The 19526-nt window shown below is 42.0% G+C and overlaps 1 protein-coding gene across 2 annotated transcripts; it reads right to left on the bottom strand.

Annotated features, from left to right (window-relative positions):
- Positions 1-17577: 17577 nt before the first annotated feature.
- ADM (adrenomedullin) lies at positions 17578-19526 on the bottom strand. 2 transcript variants are annotated; one of them, XM_088525942.1, is made up of 4 exons: positions 19380-19526; positions 18639-18752; positions 18271-18390; positions 17578-17875 (listed from the first exon to the last, which is right to left on the bottom strand). In XM_088525942.1, the coding sequence occupies exons 2-4, from the start codon at positions 18734-18736 to the stop codon at positions 17578-17580; spliced, it is 516 nt and encodes a 171-aa protein (XP_088382068.1). In that variant the 5' UTR covers positions 18737-18752; positions 19380-19526. The 2 variants fall into 2 exon arrangements, with proteins under 2 accessions (XP_088382068.1, XP_088382069.1); XM_088525943.1 differs by having other exon boundaries at positions 18639-18749.

Raw genomic sequence — 19526 nt, 5'->3', positions numbered from 1 at the left:
TATTAGAGATAAGTTTGTGGTTCCTTTGATAAAATATTTTTAGCTGGCTAACATATGAAGGTATTTAGAATTGTTCCAGTTCCATTAATGGAAAATAATTTATTCCACAAAATACCTAAAAATAATCCTTACATAACCTGTGGGAGGCCTTCTGGGCCTTTTGTAGTCTGGAATGCTAATCAAGTGCACAACTTGCCTAATCTTAAAGCTAAGAAGAAACCAGAAGGTATTTTATAGCTTTGTGTGTGTTATTTACTTCCCAATATATGTCTGGGATTAATCACACTCTGAGTTCTCCTTATATTTCCAGAGAACATATGTGATTTTAAACTTTAAAGAGAAATTCAGAACCCCATTTGCTATGTAAATGAACAATAAGATAGCTCTTTTCTTCAGCACTTAAGGATGGCCAGTGACTTCTCCCATTCCCGTTTAGTCATAGGAAACAATTGTTAAGAACCAAACATTTCTTCAGGGTCTCTCAGTGTTTTGTCATCATCACTTAGCTGTCCTTTAAGGCCTATCTGGAGATATAAGCGAGCATTAGAGTCCTCCTTATTTCTCTGTTGTACTTAATACTTCTACAGATAAAAGAGGTAAGTACTTTACACAAGCACTACCACAAAGGACAGTCTGATCCACTCTCACCAATCATTTGCGATGATAAATTGCAATTAATTGGACTTAAATTTTATCTGATGCCACCCTGGAGAAACTTGATTAGTTTGAGTGTTACAAGCTGATGATCCAATTCTGTCTGTCACTAAAAAACAGGCAAAAACTTTATTTACTCTAATAAGAAAAACTTGATTATAGATGGATGTTTCTAGGTTATGAGATTGAAAAACTCCTTTATAAAGCATACTTAAAACATTTTAGACCTCGATTATATTTATCTTCAGATACTGATGTAGGCTGAATTGCAGCAATGCAATTATATTGTATGTTTTAGGTGAGGTCTGCCTCACTTTGGATCAGCAATTTAATAACAAAAATTAAGGTCTGCTTTTGTCCACTGGGAAATTTGGCAGACTGGAGGGCTTCTGCCGTTGTGTGTTGCAAATAGTCTAATGACTGTCACCATTGTCCTGTCGCAGAGCAACATCATTCACATCCCTAGTTTTTTGAGAAATGCTTTTTGAGATTCATAAACAATATGCCATTGAATTTTTGAGTAGAAATGAAGGAAGATTATAACATCCAACAGTGACCCAGTGGGATTCAATACAGTAGGATTCAGCTTGGAAGCAGAACAACACCCATGAAATGTCTCTGCCAAAGACTCACCTCCACAGCAGAGACAGTCGAGCTCTGTGCAAAAATGTTCACAGATCACTACATGCAATAATATAAACAGTTATATTCCTGGGTTTATTCTAACAAGGTGATATAGTGGAAGTTTAGAAGTGCCTGGATAGACAATTCAGGTTTCCCTACTGTAGAAAACAGAGTAATGGAACAGGTAGCTGAAGGCCATCGTCAATTAAATCTGCCTATGTCTCCCACATGTTATGGGGGTAAATACATGATTTTACAGGAGAATACTAACAATTTTCAAGGCAACTGGCAAGCATTCATCTGCAGTGAGTCAGTATAAGTAAGTTACCAAAAGTTTGGTTGCATGTTGAGCATTACCTCCAAGATTTTAAAAGGCCAGAGAACTGGTGAAGCCATCAGATAGATGTGAGTTACAGAAATGTTGTAATAGGCTTCATTTAAGTTGGATGCAGTTTCATCCCTGTAAAGATTGTGACTTGACCAAAAACTAGAATGGTATCCTTTGCCTAAATTCAGTGTTTGTCATCTGTTTCTAAAGACTTGAAAGACTCTTGCCAAACCATTCAGTTGTTGGTCAAAATTTCAAGTATCGTGCGTTCAAAATACTTCTAAGGTGTCTGAATGGCTGATATGATCCAGAAATTCACTGCACTGTGAGTCTAATCAACTACTGTGAAGGGGCTAAACTGTTTGAGAACATTGTGGTTCCTTGTTGACGTTGCTCAATCGATGCCTGTGTCTGACTTCAGACTCCTAGAAGGAGTTGGAGGATATGGGTCACCGATCTCCAGTGCAGCAGAGTATAGTTGTCTGCATGGATAATGTGTTCAGGGTGAGATCTTGGTGCTGTTGAGGTCAATGAAAGTTTGCAGTTGCTGCTTCATAATAAGGGAAAGTTTGCAATCACTGCTTTATAATAAGGCTATATAGCTGAAATAGAGCTGAACAAGGGGTCATCCTTCTCTCTCTCTCCCCCGCCTCACCTTTTGCCCTAAGCCTAATTGGCCAACGAGGTGTGGAGTAACTATCTATCTCCTCTGGGAAGCAGTGAAAATACTTGTTTTGCTCTCTGGAAGTTCCTGTAATTGCATGAATGAAAAACAGAAAAAGTGCTCCATATCTTACAACTTTCAGGAAGAGAACCAGGATCAGGGATAGAGGCTGCTCTTTTCAGGGATATTTTGGCATGGTGGTGAGACTGAGAGGTTGGCATGAGGACACATATTTTCTGAGCAACAGCAGTTATGAAGTTCAACCACTCCAGGCCGCAGCAGTGCTGCTGGGCAGTGGACAGCCATGCCTCTAGCTTCTGGGCTATTGTGCAGAGCCTGCCTCGGGAAACATCCCAAGGATACCCACTGAGTAAGAAAGGAGCATTCAGTCAAGAAAAGCAGGGGGAAAAAGTGTTCTTTTGAAGAGGGGGAAAGGGTCTTGTTTGCTTTCTGGTTTTAGTCTGCAAAAGTGCAAGGAAGGGAAGCAAAATCTGGAGGAGGAGGAAGACTGAATTTGTGAATAGTGTAGAGAGTAATGGTATCTTTTTAAGTGAAGAATGGTCAGCAACAACTTTTTCATCCTTGGAACTTAATTATTCTTGGTCCAGCTGACAGTCTGCTGAGAAAGGCCAACAAGAGTCTGTCTACGTAGGTGCTGGAAGCAGTCAACTGACTGCAGAGTATCCTTGTTCAGAACAGCTCCCTCAAAGAGCATTACTAGGGAAAGCCTCTGCTGCAACATAACTTAGTTTCCAAAGGTTAGCTGCTCTCTGCCACAAGAAAGGGGCTTCTTTCTCACCATTTCCTGCTGAGCTGTCAGAAGTGGGATGTAAGCCTGTCAGCAGAGCCACAGGACGGAGGCCGTTTGTCTTATGTGGCAGCCCCTGAAAAACACAGAGCACATCTTCCCTAGTACTTTTTTTTTTTTTTTTTCCCCAGCTCTGAAATCCTGTCACTGAAAGGTGCTTGCAGGCAGTAGACGTTGTTCTTTATTACTTCAGCAGAAACACCCATCCTAGCACAGCTCAGGGAGACAAACTGTGATGCTGCCTGAAATACAGAGCATCAGCCATGGGCTTTTCCTAATGACCATTTACAATGGTGGTAGAGATAACAGTTCTCAGGTTGAAGCAAAGACTTTGTCTCTTCTCTGCCATACCTGATCCCTCTCTCTGGGCTAGAAAATGGCTTGATGCTGCAAACAGACAAGGAAATATTTCTCTATATTTGCATTATTTCCAGTGTCTTCTAGTAAGCAGGGAAACAGGCAAAGGATCCATCAAACTGCACTGTATTCTTTGTTTTCTTGAAAAATATTTAGAGAAAATTTTTAGGGAAAAACACAAGTTTTCAAATACTACAGATTCCTACAAGAGGAAACAGGAAAAAAAATCAAATTTGATGGACTTCTCATTTCTTCAATTTTTCAATCAATTTTTTCCAAAGCTGAATAGTAGCACCTGAACATTGGTGTAGACATGCAGATTTCATTTAAAACTTTCAGAGTTCAGTTATGAGCAGCTGTGAGCTTTGGAAATCCATTTAGGAGCACAAGCACTCTTTCTTAAACAGGAAGCAGATGAAGATAGAAATTTATTCCTTTCACTGATTATTACATAAATTTGTGGAGAAGTTCATGCCTAAGTGAGTTTAATATGAAGGTGCTTGATGTTCTGAGGCTCTTTATATTTTATGATTATTTATATACATGTGATTAATTCTTGTCATCACTAAAAGATGTATTTAACCAGCTGTATCTAAGCACTTCTTAGATCTTCTGGATGAAGTACTGTATGTAACTTGTCTGCTATTATTCGTACTTATTTTTCTCACAGACTTTCATTGCCCGAGGAGCCTATGCTCCCTTTCAGTGGAAATAAGAAGCGAATATAACGGCACACTTTGTGAGAATTATTTTGTTTTGGAAGCCTCTATCTTTTAGAGACTTAAGCTGAATGTTTTTCATCCAGACAACTGCAGATTTCCCACTGCACCCTGGCTGCCAGCACAGCCATAGGCAGCCACTCTACATGGCAGAGTAGCAGCCTATGTATGAAACGCATAGAACTGCTTAGTCCAGAGGCTAGGAATTGCTCCTTGGAGCAGATGATGTTATCCATGAAGGTGTAGACTCTCTGCGTCCATTTGCTTCCCAGATTCCCTGTAGTATCCTTGTCTTTTCACCTCTTTATTACTAGTATTACTAGTAGCTATTCTTCTTGCCCAGCAAGTCCTACTACTTTACAGAGGCTACTGCACAGGCTCATGGAAGTGCCGTCACACAAGTCAAGCTTTCTCATTCAGTAACCACTTACAGGTATTTAGTTACAACAGCCATATTCTAGTCCATTTCTGTATTATCCGGATAGCCAAATCTCTTCATAAATGGCAGTGAAGCAAGAAAGTAATCGCAATTTAGCATTTGGAAACTTTACATATTACCTTCTATTTTTAGCTAAATGCTTTTTCAAGAATCTTCCATGTTAGACTTGGATGAAAATAATTTAGAGACTGGAGGAGCTTTTCAGAACAGGGTGGACAGAAAGAAAAACCCTACTGTACCTTTCCACAGCAAAAGCAATATTTAAATATTCTAGACATATTCACAGTGGTTTGAGCTGGAGAAAAATTGGACTGAAAATAGACTGTAACTTCTTTAACGGCATTTTAAATTCACTGAGCATGCTGGCAGTTGGCCAGTTGTCTGAAAATATTACAGGGAAGTGGTTAGGTCAGAATGACCTAGACACATACAGGGAAACCATTACCTTCTCAAAGCATTCTGCTGGAGATAACAATTTTGAGAAATACAACAAGCAATGGATTATGTCAGAGATGTGAACTTACTCAGGAACACCCAAGCTAATGAATATGACAAATCTGCACATGTGTTGGTATTCCCCACTTTGCTTTTGCCGCAAAAGACACTGTTTAAGTGGATGAGCTTGACAGTTTGTGACCGAGAACTTAATTCTCTTCTGCCTGAGGATAAAGTGCCCAGGCAATGCTGTCTCGGAGTACCAGTATGTGGCCTTTGGGTCGCACTGGGAAGTGCTGTGGTTCCAAAGAGCATTATCCCCATCAGACTGGGAAATAGCAACTCTCACGTGTCTAAATAAGAACAGTTACCGCTAGACAGTACCTAACAAATGAGATCAGAAGGCTCTAAGGCTGTGCCATGCCCTGAAAAGTAGAGTTTGGTATAATTCCATCCTAGCTAGCTGGGGGTCCAGAGCAGTCCCATCAGCCATCTAATCCATTTCCTTTATCTCTCATATCTGTGACACAAGATGTCTGAGAGCAGTCACAAAAGATACAGAGCAAAACATTGGATGTCATGGTAAGCAAAAGTTTTTTTCACATCCTATTGATTCCTAGGCTATGAGCTAAGCCATGATGTTTGCTTTTTTTGCCATCCACTTTTAACACATACAAGAAAAAAACTACTCTTCTGTTGCAGCATGTGTGGGGGAGCTGTAACCAGAGTGCTGACAGTAATTGATATTTTCTTTGGTCAGTTTTAAGGTCATGCTAATTAAAACTGATTCTCCTTCTTGCATATTTTAAGAAACAAAGTATCTAGAGGCAAGACCATGTTGTCAAGCATCCAGGGAAAGCTTTAAGACAGCCTCATGTGCAATGTGTATCTTCTTCAGAGCTGGGACAGCAGGTTCCAGTCTCCAAAAGGCTCTTATCCTCTAGGCCCAGGCCTTCTCTTCGACATCAACATCTCATCAACAACTCTACAAGCAGAAGCCAGGAAGCTTATGCTGGATAGCAAACATATACATACAGTATATTACTGGTTAGATAATTATCTAGTAGCCAAAGGTATTTATCGGTTTTTCTAGAATAATTTTCATTCTCCAGTTCTTCAGTGGAGCGTTTTTTTTCAACATTGCATAACAACCTCAAAACCTGGTGAGGTAGGAAATAGAAAATACTGAAATAGCAGGAGGAACCAGGGAATTGCACTAGAGTGCAATTCCTAAGGTATGGGCTTTGATCAGAACACTGGGATCTGTGCAGAGCACCCTACAAGCGGCTAAGTTATCACAGGGTTTAACACCTCAGCAGAAAGTACTTCCACCAGCCATCCATTTTAAGCATTATAGAGTTAGCAGAAAGTGCTCACCTTCCCGAAGCATTAGCACATGCCCTGTCTTGTTGCTTCAGGCAGATGCTCTCCGTTTAGTCAATCACTGGCTTCTGACATTTGATAAAATAAGATTTGAGTCGGAGACCTTAGAACATTGGAATGTCTTTGCCTTGTAATATTTGTCTGATCAACAAAGCCTCCATAAGACTTCAAGATGAACTGCAATCCTGCAAAATAATTTTAAGAGGGCACTTTCTAGTTTCATAAGTTATTTCACAGTTACGCTTACATAAACCTGAAATTTGGATAGGTGCATGCTGGGAAAACAAAAAGAAAAATCTTCAATATCAGATGAAATACATGCCAATGAATTTTCCATAACTCCTTCATGCTTTATTTCTTTCACTTGCTAATATAAATACTTCTGCAAGAAGGAGGTCAGTACTAAGAAGAAAATTTTAGTATTTGTGTCCTGTTCAGCTTTAATTTATGTCATATTATTTTATTGTTGTTTATAAACAATGATAAAATTACTTTCTTCAAAATCCTCCTAAAGAGGTTGCCAAACTGACTTTTATTATGTATCAAAATTTAATAGCTAAAAATACTTATGCATTAATTATGTTATCATTTGACAGCATTATCATAAAATTACTATTTTTAGCACCAGTATTGTCTGCATTTATTATCTTTTTGTTATTCTGGCAATCATGAAACTTACTAAAAGTATTCCGATTCTGCTGCAAGTGAGAACCACAAAAATCATATGTTTCAAATAGCTACAAGAACTACAAGATGTCTTGATTAACCCAAATGTACTAGCATGAATAATGGCCCTTTTATTGTTCTCAGGCTCATGCACAGAAAATACACTTATTATATCAATGTAAGATGTTTTGACAGTTTGGTAGACCTTGCATTTCTGTTTCTTTTGCCTGTATGGCATTGCTGTTACCATACCATTTAGCAGTTACATAATTGTTCCCGCTCAAGCATACAAACAATGAGGTCAACTTGAGTCATGTCAAATAGCTAGAGCAAATACCACATATGTAACCATTTAAGATAACGAGTCATGTGATCACGTATATTACCTCTTGCCTGAATTTTTTGGATCATACTAGAAGTGTGTTAGAATGCATAAAAACAGCAGAGCTCAACAGCTGACTGTTATGCCTGTGATAAGCAACTGGTGAGCAGTTTTTGCAAAATATTTAACACAGACAATCTAGGATTTAAAGTTACCTAGCTCTAAATCATTATGAAGTTTCTTTTAGACTGACCTTTTCAAGGCAAAAAGCCTATGTTTTTCTGCAGAAAAAAAAATGGTAGGGATGAAGGTATGATTTTATTTTAGTGGTTTTAATAACATTCAGCTATGTTACATTTTAAAGCTGCCTAATTATCAGATGTAACATCTGGGATACAGTATCTATCATACTGTGTTTTGTCCAAACTGGGCACAGATGCAAGAAAGTGTTATTTTGTATTTATTAACTGGAACATAGAGAGAAAGGTCAACACTTTCCCTCTTCATCCTTCATCAGCAGAGAGGCTGGTGAGAAAGAAGGGTAAAACTCCTTAAATCGACAAAAGACTTGTGACTATGAAAATATGCAAGACACATGAAAGCAAAGAATTAACTTATCCATGTATTTTTTCTTCTGTTGAATACAGTTCAACTCAGTCAACTCCTAGAGCACATCACAGACCTCTACTGTTCTTACTGAACTCAGAGAGAGGGGTTTCTCTCTCGCTGTGTGGCTGACCAAAATATATATATATATGTGTGTGCATATATATATTTCTGAACAAATGGCAATTAATAAAAAGCAGGATGTGATTAAAATAATTTCAGTTAATATGCTCTATTCCACTCTGCAGCATTCTTGGCATCATTAAAGTGGTCAGATACCTCTCTAATCCTCCCAGCTGTTTGTCCCAGCACTTACATCTACTGGTCCTTCAATGGGAGTTGTTCTGCATCATGGCCTGAGATGTCTTGCTCTCCCACAATCTTCCCTGAAAGGTCTCACCCAGGAGAGCTGGGTCTCTTTTAACCTAGCAATCCTAGAAAGATCCAAGCTGCCACTGGAGGCTCAGTGGATTCCTAGCCTGAACACTCTTGTTGATATCTCCTACCACACAGACATGTGTGCAATCCTGATGTGCTTTCATAAGCCAGTTTCCCTGTCCTTCTCTACAGCACTGGCACTATTCACATCGCCAAAGCAGTGCAATAAGATGACTTCTTGCATGGAGGAAGTTATTGAGGTAGGTTGTAGGCTCAGTCATAACCTGCCATGTAGAAACATACTTTCCTCACTATGTTCAAGCTTCAGTAGGTGGCAAATATATCATTATTCTGACGTTCATTCCCTTCTCAACACAGAAGTGTTATTCATAAGAACATAAAACATGTTCTAGTGGTCAGAGCAATGGTCTATCTAAGCTGATGTCCTGCCTCCACCGTCTCCCACAAAGGAGGAAGAAGATACCATTTAGGGAAGAGCATGTGAGCTTGGCCACTTTTTATGGTCCTTTCTCCTCATATTCTTCCATCATCACTGGATTAAGGACTTTAAAGGCAGACATCCGTGCCTATTCTCTAAAATTTCTGTTTAGATACTGTTGTCTGAGAAATTTTCTCATTCTTTTTTGAACTTGCAGATACTGTCTACCTTCACAACCTCCTGGGACAAGGTATTCAAAGAATTTACTGCCTGCTATGTAAGAAAAATGTTTTCTTTCATCATTTTTAAACCAGTTCCCTACTAGTTTCAGCAAGTACCCTGTAGTTCTAGTAGTGCAGGATTTGATGAATGATGAATGACACCTCTGCATTCACCTTATCCACCACCTTTGTGATTTTGTAATTGACCTCTCTACAAATGGAGAAGTTCCAGCCTTTTTGGTCTCCTCAGATTGTTTGATTTTTTTCCCCCCTTTTCTCTTTTTCTTCTAGGTCTACTATGTCCTCTGGAGATGTAGACATCAGAACTGTACACAGTTCTCGAGGTGGGGGAGCCTCAAGGCATTAAGTAGTGGCAAACTGATGCTTTCTCTCTTCAGTAAACTTTCAGAATGATGCCCAATGTTGTACTAACTTTTTGACTATTACTATTTTTTTTTCATCCTCAGAATCTCTCCTTTGGCCTACAGCACCTACTTTTGCAGTAGTAGTTTTTTCTGGGCTCTTTCTCCATCACAGGAGATAGGTGGCGAGAGAATTTTTTTTTCCCTACAGTCACATTTACTTTGACTGTCTATGAGCTGCCTGAGTTAAAATCCAGGCTAATTCAGTCAATTTTCAATCCATTGTGGGGTGTCAAATTGCTGTGTTTTAAACCAGAGAGCTGAACAGAATCCAAACTGCAAATCAGATTTGGATTTGGAACAAAATTTGAAATATCACTTTGAAGCCCTTTTCAAAGATACAAAGGTTACCAAATAGCAATTTGACTAAAGACCTGACATCCTCTAGCAAAGATCTGTTCAGTATGACCACTGTTACACTAATTTTTGTACAAGTGTTTTTTACAGGACTATCAAAAGGTTATAACAAAAATATTTTGTGGTTTTTTTTAATAAGAATACTTGTATTATACTAATACTTATATTAGTGTAAGTACATATAATTTATGCAATCATAAATCAGAGTAAACCTGACTGTGATTTCAATCCAGTATAAAGATGTTGTTGCAAAAAAATATTCCCATCTGTTTTATGTATCAGTTAGTTAGAGGAACACCTTCGTTTTGTGGCCTTAGAAGCCAACAGCTTCTAAGTCCCCTAACTATGCATTGTTATTCCATATTCAGATATATGGCAGGTCACTGTAGTGCATCACAGTGCTCTAATTCCGGACATTTTATAAGCTATCTGCCTTGAAATGTGAGACACGCACATCTCCCCAGCCAAAAATGCTCCTGAAAAGGCACTTCAGGTCTTTTTACCTTCAACCTCCTTTACTCGTTACATCAATAGGTGACTCCCATAACACCTTATGAGCCAGCGTTCTTTGTCACACATATCTTGAAAACGTTTCCTTTTTTCAAAAGAAGTTGTAATGTTAAATGCTTTCTTGGAGAAAGTGGTATTGGGATGGAGGAGTATCAGACACCCACTGTGCAAGGTGCAAACTGTGTGGTCGCTCAGTGCAGTGGAAAGAGCAGGACAGTTTCCTTTCTCCATCCTCTCGGAATAGTTACTGGCACTGTGCTCGTCCTGCTTCTCCCGAGTACAGTGTAGGAGGAATGAAATATGTGAGCTCTGTCTTATTGAGCGTATTGAGTAACCAGCCCAGGCCAGATATAAAATCTATGTAGATTCAGGCCTCCCTGCTGGCAGCAGCACTCTGCCATTCTGACATCCAGCAATAACTTTAAATCTGAGTGTGATTTGTTTTTCTTTAGAAGGCAGCAGATGGCAGCAAAGTTTAACAGATACGCCAGACTAGTAGAACAAGAAAAATATCCTACTACACCATTCTATGAAAAAAATATATATATAGTGTTTGTTTCTAACTGTCTTGCAGCATGGTTAGCATAATAAATCAGGTTTAATGGTCCTTGTGCACTTGCAACATGTTTCCCTCCCCCCCACACACATTACTAGAAGGTAATGGAATCAGATTGGGGCAAGATAATGTAAATTATCACTCAGCAAATCATTTTTGTCTCGGCAGAACTCACTCTTCTGTGAAGATCTTTTTATATCCTTCATTAAACACATACTGATTATGTTGTGTAAATATTATCACAAAGTGCTAGATTGTCTCTGAGTGCAGCCAGGTTGATCCAGGAGCTCTGGCCGTCAGTCACTGCTATAAGCAAAGTGCCCCAATAGCTCCCCCTCTTCGCAGTTACTTGTCTGGATACCTCTTTTTCCAAGGCTTCAAAATAGGTGGTGAGATTTAAAAAGGCAAGGAAAGAGGAGGTGAAGCATGTGTAAATCCAATGTAACTATATAAAGGTGCGGTGTTTAAAATATTGCAAAGTCATATGATGTTGAATAATTAATAGCATACAGATTTTGGACAGGAGCACTGGAAGTTTCTTAGATTTGGTCCCATCAAACACATTTAACCCTGCATGTGAATGTTTGTTGAAGCTGCCATTGCCAGCAATGCCACATCCATTTAAGAGCACTGCAGAACTCATACCAGATTTGAGTAGCCTCTCTTTGGTAGAGTTCTTTTCCCTTCCTCCTAGTTTTTAGTAGCTTCCTTGGTCTTCAAAACCAGAACTCATGAATAAATGATGTCTAAAGTAAAACTTTCAATACACTATTTTGGTATAAATATAGGCATGTTTTTAAAGAAAGCTGAAGCTTAGACTTTTTTTTTTTTTTTTCTGCTGAAGTCAATAGAAGTTTTGTTTCAATTAGATGGGATCAGTCTCTGACCTGGGATTTGGTGGTGAGATTCCTATCTGCCTCGTGAGGTGATCACCAACAGCAAGTCTGATGTCCGCAGGCTGTAAGGAGGGAGACTGATGGTATTTGCCCATTGCATATTTTTTGTGTTGTTTATCAATAAAGGGCCAGACTAAGAATTTGTTCCTTATGCAGAATGGGATACGGAGCAGTACAGCCCCAGGAAAAAAATAGTGACTTAAAAATCCATCACTTTTTCCTTGGCTCTGAAAAGAACAAATTTACTTTACAAGGTGCAGCTGTCTTGTCCTTCCAGAATGCAGGCTCAGACCTGCTCTCAGGCCTCTTGCACAGACAGGGAAGGGTAGTGGTGTCCGAGGGGATCCTGCTTGCACAGCAGCAGCCCCTCATGTAAAGGAAAATGAGGAACCCTGGCACTTTTGCCCTCTCGCATAGCAGCAGTGGGATGAGTTACATAGTCGCTTTTAGACTTCGAGTGTTCAGGTTTTGTGGTAACTCCTGTAACAGTAGCCACCTATTGAAACGACAATAATCATGTTTTTTTGATGAACTGCTTTGTTTGCTCCTGAACTAACAGATAAGATCCCTTATGTTTGTTTTGCTGTTTCTGGCAATACTACTGAACATGAGATTAAGACCCAGACATTTGTTTGTTTATTTTTACACCACTAGGAAAGTATGAAGAAAGTATAACCATTTTTATAATTGTGAGAAAAGTTGTGTGTAATTTGCAAACTGACAGATTTGGAAAGTGGTATATGACTGGAAATGCAGAAGGAGTATTTATTTTGCAAACATATATTGAGAGTCAGAATTCATTACAAAATATTTGCCATCAGCAAATGGCAGATCAAACTGGACTGATCTTTCCTGAGTTTGGAAAAATGCAGGGTTTTGTAATGGGAAACTCAGAGATTTCCAGTTAAATATTAGGTACAGGTTAGCATTGGACCAGACCAAGTCAAAATTTCTCCTTTGGCCTCCTCACTGCTGTCACTAGGAAATCAGAAAGCAAAAAGGTCTGGTTTCGCCAAATCTTTAACACTGATTCTACTTGTTGTCAAATAATTTTGAGACATTATAGTTACCAGGCATTTTGACTAGCAAGCATAGTACGTACTAAAACTTAGCATTTTGCATAACCTTTTACATAATTTTTTACCTCATGAGCAAGTTATGCTCTTTTCCCCTCATGGAGCATGTATGACACTGTTCCAAGGAATTAAGTATTCAAAAATTAAAGCAGTTTCAAAGATGATACAAATTATTTGATGAAATAAGCAGTTATTTAAAAAATATTTGGATAATAAAAGAGAATCCTTTGAACACAATAAACGAATTTTACTTAAGCATAGCTGGATTTAGTTATTGGTTGTACTCAGTCATCCTGGAATTTCTTCTCTTGATGCCTGTGTATTTTACACTCCTGAAGTATGATGTGAGATAATATAAAATGGTGTATTGACGGCACCAGGAAAATATTTGGATGGTGTCTGGAGTTGCCATTATTGGCTTTAATTATGACTTGCTGTCCTTTGGGTACTAAATGAGCCAGAAAAGGCTTCATATGTGCCAAAGTATTCATTAATATTCCCCTTTCTGTCATTGTACTTGAAGAAAAAAGTTTTTATCTGGCACCTGACTGCAATTCTTATTAGTGCAGACTAAGATGCTTTGCAGATTTTGATAATCATCAGCCCAAAGATACATGTGTGCCTATACTTTTTGAGTAGAGCAGAAATAGTTACTATGTTTTAATGGCAAAACACTCTCACTGCTGTCTGATGCATATGAAGAACAAACATCATTTACAGTCCTTCATATGAGATACCTGCTTGAAGCAGCTTTTGTGGTACCTGCTGGAGAGACAAACGTAATTACTGGGCTCCCTCTTCCAGCGTAGGTGCCCTGTGCTGGGGTTTTATGGGACAGTACTCACATACCACCATTTCAGGCTACTGGTCCCCACTCCACATAGCTCTAACAATGGAAGCCCCAAAGTCTCTTTCAGATAAGAGCAGCCTTTGGAGTTTATTTTGGTGATGGAAGGGGTCTATCCCAACATACTTTTTCTTTGCTGTAAGGTGTCTCTAGGGTGGGCACAAATCGAAATAATAGCTACAAGGATATTCCCTGAATGCTCCTGACTCTTCACCAGGGAGGCTCTGCTGAGAATGGTGACCAATCCTTTGGCATTCATTCTTGGATGAGCTGATGAACAAGGATAAATTCTTGCTCCAATACATATTTACCATTGCAAAAACTATTTTTAATTTAGAAGCTTGTCCGAACTGAATTTATAACTATGTTTTGAGGAGTCTTTGAAATACTTGCAAGGAGGCAGCAGCCTGTTCTTATAAACAGATACTTTAACTAAGGTGCTATGCAAACAGATGCTACTGATTTGGGAGATATGTGATGACATCTTTGTCTTCTCCTCTATCACACTAAGGCAGAGGCTGGCCTTGACCTAAGCACAGACCTCTTATTGAATTTCTGGGGCTTTATGTAGGAGCTTGCTGTCATGGGCTGACTTTCTGTGAGCACCAGGAGTCAATAGCTCTTTTTCATCTCTAGAGGTCAAAGGGCTGCACAATTCTTATTTTGGTGCTTTTTGAAGAGGTGTCCTTTTCTCCTGCAGCGTCAGGGATTCAAACCTCATACTCCTCAGAAATGTTTATTTAGCTCATGCTCATTCAACTACCATTCAAAGGTTTGTGTCTAGTGTTTTCCTTCCTAGCATGTCCATAGTGATAAGATGCTTTAGCCAAAGGTCTTCAGTAATATCCCCTGCAGAGGCAGGAGGAAGAGCCCTCACCTGTGCAGATCTAATGAAGGGAGAAGTGCAGGAGGGATTTAACAAGGAGGATGGTACTTCTAAGGACTTCACAGCCTGCAGACTGGCTCCCCAAGCCCTGGCACTCAGTTGGGGATGTGGGCTTGGCCGTGCCATGGGAAGGAGCCCCTGCGTGCGCTGTCGTCTCCCCACGGCTGTGTAGCCCTGCCCAGCTGCGCTAGGTGAAACGCAGCTGCTGCCTCTGCAGGGAGCTGGCTTTTCAGCTCCGCTCCTCTTCACACTCGAAAAACAACCTGTTGGGCTTTGCGCTTTGTAAGATAGCAGGTTTTTAAAATGTTTCAAGGCAGGGCAGGGGAGGCCAAAAAGGAAACAACCTGAGATGTGTCTTTCCGTGGGTTGGTGTGTGTTGTCCTTGTGGGGTTTGCAGCTCGGCGCAGCCGCGGCAGGTGGTGCTCATGGTCCTCCTCACCACAGCGCGTGCACTGCGCCCCGCACAGCACCCGCGCTGCCATCCAGCACTGCGCTGCTGATCCCAGCCCCGTCCAGCCAGGCCAAGGCTTTTTCAACCTCAACTGAAGCTTTTTTAAAGCAGTAAAGGGTTGAAAAGAGAGGGAAAAGAAGTATTTTTATGTGGGGACTGTTTTTTTGGCAGTAAGTGGGGAGAAGGTCAATACAAACAAAAGCAGTTGGCTGGAATGTGCATACCTACCCCTCCTGTAGTCCAAAACAGCATTATTTTGTTGAAGTTCACATGACTAAGATGCCTTTTTTTTTTTTTTACTGCAGAGATGGTTGTAAGTGAAAGCTTGTACCTGTTAAAGTTCACGCTTCTACCAAAGTCATTCTAGCTGTGCTGTGAACTTTATCAGGATCATGCTTTCACCTACCAATTGTGATTCTCCACTGCAAACCCCAAAATACTAAACAGCAGCTATTCTAATTTCATGATGTTTATCTTTATGAGAACAGTCACTGATCCGTTTCTTAGCTGGCAGTTAAAATCTACATTAGAGATGATTCATTTGCGGTCATCTCTTCTGAACATAACTGAGTTATTTGGAGGTCTCATGCACTTTGCCTCATGTTTCTATTTGGTTTTTAAGGTTTTCTCCATTCTATTTCTGCGTCTTATAAAATTTGGATCAGAAATGCCATCAGCAGCAGGGAGGTTAATTATCTTTCTGCAATAAGCAAACAAGTGGTAATTAAAACTGGTAAATGTCAACAAATATCTGTATACAAACATATACATAGAAAAAAATCAGAAAAAAAAAAGGAAAAACGCTGGAGGTGGAAAACCCACCTCTGTAATTTCCAAGAATCTTAGTTGAAAATGTTTAGGAAAGTAGCTAAAAATAAACATTTCCAAGCAGAACTTCCCAACTTTGAGAGTTTTATAGTCAGTGGCAACTTCATTCCTACCCATATTATTTTGCAGCAGAATTCCTGGAAAAAGGCTCCCTTGCCTGTTCACATTTGGGGTTTTATTTTTAATTTTTCTTGTAAATAACGTGTGCCTTAGGCATGCAGTATGAAGTGAAAACAATACACCCACTTCATCTCCTCTAGCACTACTCTTCCCTTGCCCTTCTCCTGGGTACCATGACTATCTTCAGAGATACTGTAAAATAGGGGAAAGGGCAGGGTTAATCCAAGGCATTATTCAAATACACTTGTTCACGTTTTTGGAGATTTGTTTTCTTGCAGTGCAAGGAGCTGTCACCAATAGATGGAGCTATTGATGCATTACTGAGGTTCAGTTTCACATTTGTTTTCTGGTCTGTGGTTGGAATTTGCTTAAAAAAAAAAAAGAGAGAGAACAAAAAAAAGAACAAAACAACAAAATCCCTAATGCTAAGCTTTTATCCAAGATGTTCTGCCCACACTGAACCGGTCACCATTTAACTTTAACCTCAACTGTGGCCCAGGAAATCCTTCAACATAAATAACCTTGGAAGCTGCCATGACCATTTTTGGAACAGGCTCCCTCAATAAATCTGTTACTTTGTTGTGCAATGTTGAAGTGTGCAGTTGTTTCCCTGATTAATTAGGGCAAAAAATAAACTTGCACGATCAATCCAAGCTGTGGCAGGTTTCAGCCCCAGCTGGAACACGAGGTAGAAAAGGACTTAAAGCTTCTGAACAACTCTACTCTGGGATTTTACAGTGCATGCTTGCTTTTAGGTTGACTTGCTTTTCCTAGGTAAGACAGTTACTAACAAAGTCTGTAATTACCAAGTTTTCACCTGTCACAGGAGTGCCAAGTCCTTAAGGATAGGAGAGACCAAGTAAGAAATTATCCATTCTAACCACTTGCCCCCTCTAAAGAAACATAACAGAACTGTTTTATGTAATAGTGTTTATTTTATTTCACATATTACCCATGGAGAACAGCTGATACATTCTCTACATCTTTCACCAGTCTGGAATGCAAGATTAAAAAAAGGTATGGAAAGAGTTTAACAGCATTTGACATTCACGATATGAAAAATAGAGGGGATACAATGTCTTAAAATGCCCTTATGCAATATATATATTTTATATAAAAACGTATAAAAATAAAATATATTTTTCCAAAAAAGATACAAATAGAACATGACACAAGACAACCTTAAATACCAATACGTATCTCATGAGCCACACACACCGCACTTAAAATTAACAAGAACCACGTACAATTGCACTTTTCCTCTCTGTGACGTTCAAGTATGTCGCAGTCCCCGCGGGGACTGGTGAGTGTCCGATTCCCTGCCGGGTGCGGAGCGCGCGGAGGCTCGGGCAGGCGCGGGGCACCCTCCCCGCGCGCCCCCGCGGGCGCGGAGCGAGGCCGCGGGTCACTCCGTCGTTCAGCGGCCGCGCAGGCGGCGAGCGGGGCCGGTGCCCGAGGTCCCGGCGCAGCCTCGGGGCCCCTCGCGCGGGCCGCTGCCCCCGCCAGGCCGGGGCGTCTCTCAGTCTCTGTCCGTCGGTCTGTCCGTGCGTGCGGGCCCGGGGCCGGGCCGGGCGCTGCCGGGCGCTCAGACAGCGAGGAGGGCGGCGAAGGGCCGCGCCGGGCGCGTCCGCGCGCCCCGCGGGGAGGCCTGCGCGGCGGCGGGCAGCGAGCGCCGCCTGCGCCCGTAGCCCTGAGGGCTGATCTTGTTGATGGGCGCGGCGCCGTCCTTCTCCTTGTTGGTGAGCTGGAAGATGTCGTGCGCCAGCTTCTGCACCGTGCACGTCCCGATGCGGCAGCCCAAGCGGATGCTTTCGAAGTGCGGGAAGCTGCTAATGCTCTGGCGGTAGCGCTTGACGCGGATGTGAGCAGCGTCGCTCCGGGTGCTGCGGGCAGGAAGAGAGCGCGGCGTGAGAAAGGGGCACAGCGGGGCCGGGGCGGCGCGCGGGCAGGGGCCGGGCTGGGGGCGATGCGGGCCGCGGAGCTTGCGGCCGCTGTAAGAGGCCTCGCCGTTGTATGGCTGTTACTTTATCTTGGGATCCAGAGCTCAAGTTACTATTTATATTTGACTTTCACAGTAAAGGCGCTGCTATCTCCCACCAGCTGAAGCGCGCGGGGAAGGGGAGGCGGGAGACTGCTTCCAGCGCTGCCCCTACAGGACCAGGCTCTGGGTCTTGGGAAATCCATAGCGAAAACTAGCAAGACATACGTAAACAAGGGAACCCTGAAACTTGCCATTGCCCCGAGCGAGTGCCTGAGTGCAGAGAGGGCTGGAAATTACCTGGAATGCGAGACCGGGCGATCCTCCTTCACGTCCTGGCTCCGTATGAGCGGCTGCACAGCGGCGGCACCCAGCCCCTTCACGTCGCGCTTGGCTCGGCTCAGCGCCCATCTCGTCCATCTGAAAAGAGCGCAAAGGGAGAGGAGAGCCCGTTAGCGCAAGCCTGAAGGGCAGCAGCCACACCGAGCGGAGCTGTCGAGGGGATAAAATCTTTGCCAGCGCCAGGATTTTTTCTCCTTCTGGACGTTTCCTGACAGGGCACAAGGCCCCTGGGGAGCTACGCTACCCCCAAAGGGGCTTCCGTTCCGTGGGATCTGGGCGCTAGAAGCGGGTCCGGTGCGGGCAGGAGGGTGCGCTCCGATACTCACTTTCTTTTGAACTCTGCCGCTACGTCCAGCCTGGCAGCATCCACTCCGAGGAAGGTCATGGAGCCGAGGTAGAGCAGGGCTACGTGAACCACTTTCATTCTGGCTGAGCTCCTGCTGGAGAGAGGAGAGAGGAATCGTAAGCATGTTGGCTAGTAAAAGTTCAGTAGGGTCTGCACCTTTTCCCTGGTTGCTCCAAAGCACTCCTTCCCTCGGGATATGTAGCTTCTAAAGTACTGGAAACTTTGTGTGATATGAACTACAAGCCAATATTTGCTTGGCAATTTATCACAGAGTAAATAGCAGAGCCTCTAAAGTTTACGTTTGCCGGGAGTTGTACTTGCAAAGGCGGCTACAGACCGGCAGAACTGCCAGAATAGATCCCGTGCAGCGGCTCGCATCAGGGTTAGCCAGCCAGCTGTGCTGGGAAGCGCTGCCTTCTAGACGCACCGCTTCCAAACTCCAGCAAGTGTCTTGCTGCCTGAAAGCTCATCCTCCAATAGCTCATCTTCCTGCTCCCCATGGTGTGCTAGCTAGTTTGGGATTTACGCTGTAAACTGCAGCTGATGCCAAGAGCCCGTGCAAGACTCAGCAGCGTATGTCCAAGCACGTCAAAACAGTTCAGATTTATTAGATTCCCCACCAGCCCCCTGCCCCTGCACCCTTAGGCGGAAAAAAAAAAGAAAAAAGTAAAAAAAAAAAAAAAAGAGAGAGAGAGAGAGAGAAAAGAAAGCGGTTTCTTACCTAGCAGTGAGGATAATCCAAGGGGACAAATGTGGTGGCAGTAGCAACCCGAAACGTGCTCGCTTTGCTGAGGGCTGCTGAGGAGCGAGCGCTCCTCCTTTGTGTGCCGGAGTAACCACTGCGGCGCGCGCTGCGCGGCGCCCTTTT

This window comes from Tinamus guttatus, unplaced genomic scaffold (assembly GCF_059628265.1).
Source record: "Tinamus guttatus ecotype Peru unplaced genomic scaffold, ASM5962826v1 Tinamus_guttatus_pri_ptg000240l, whole genome shotgun sequence".
NCBI classification, from domain to species: domain Eukaryota; kingdom Metazoa; phylum Chordata; class Aves; order Tinamiformes; family Tinamidae; genus Tinamus; species Tinamus guttatus.
Note: the sequence above shows the minus strand (reverse complement) of the source record. Positions and strands in the feature narration are given on the sequence as shown.

What these genes read in the sequence shown, in the direction of transcription:
- ADM (XM_088525942.1), bottom strand. Translation starts at nt 18,736, where the DNA reads ATGAAAGTGGTTCACGTAGCCCTGCTCTACCTCGGCTCCATGACCTTC. An exon ending in GCGGCAGAGTTCAAAAGAAA is followed by an intron (nt 18,391 to 18,638) that starts GTGAGTATCGGA and finishes CGCTCTTTTCAG; the next exon opens with ATGGACGAGATGGGCGCTGA. An exon ending in CGCCCGGTCTCGCATTCCAG is followed by an intron (nt 17,876 to 18,270) that starts GTAATTTCCAGC and finishes TCCTGCCCGCAG; the next exon opens with CACCCGGAGCGACGCTGCTC.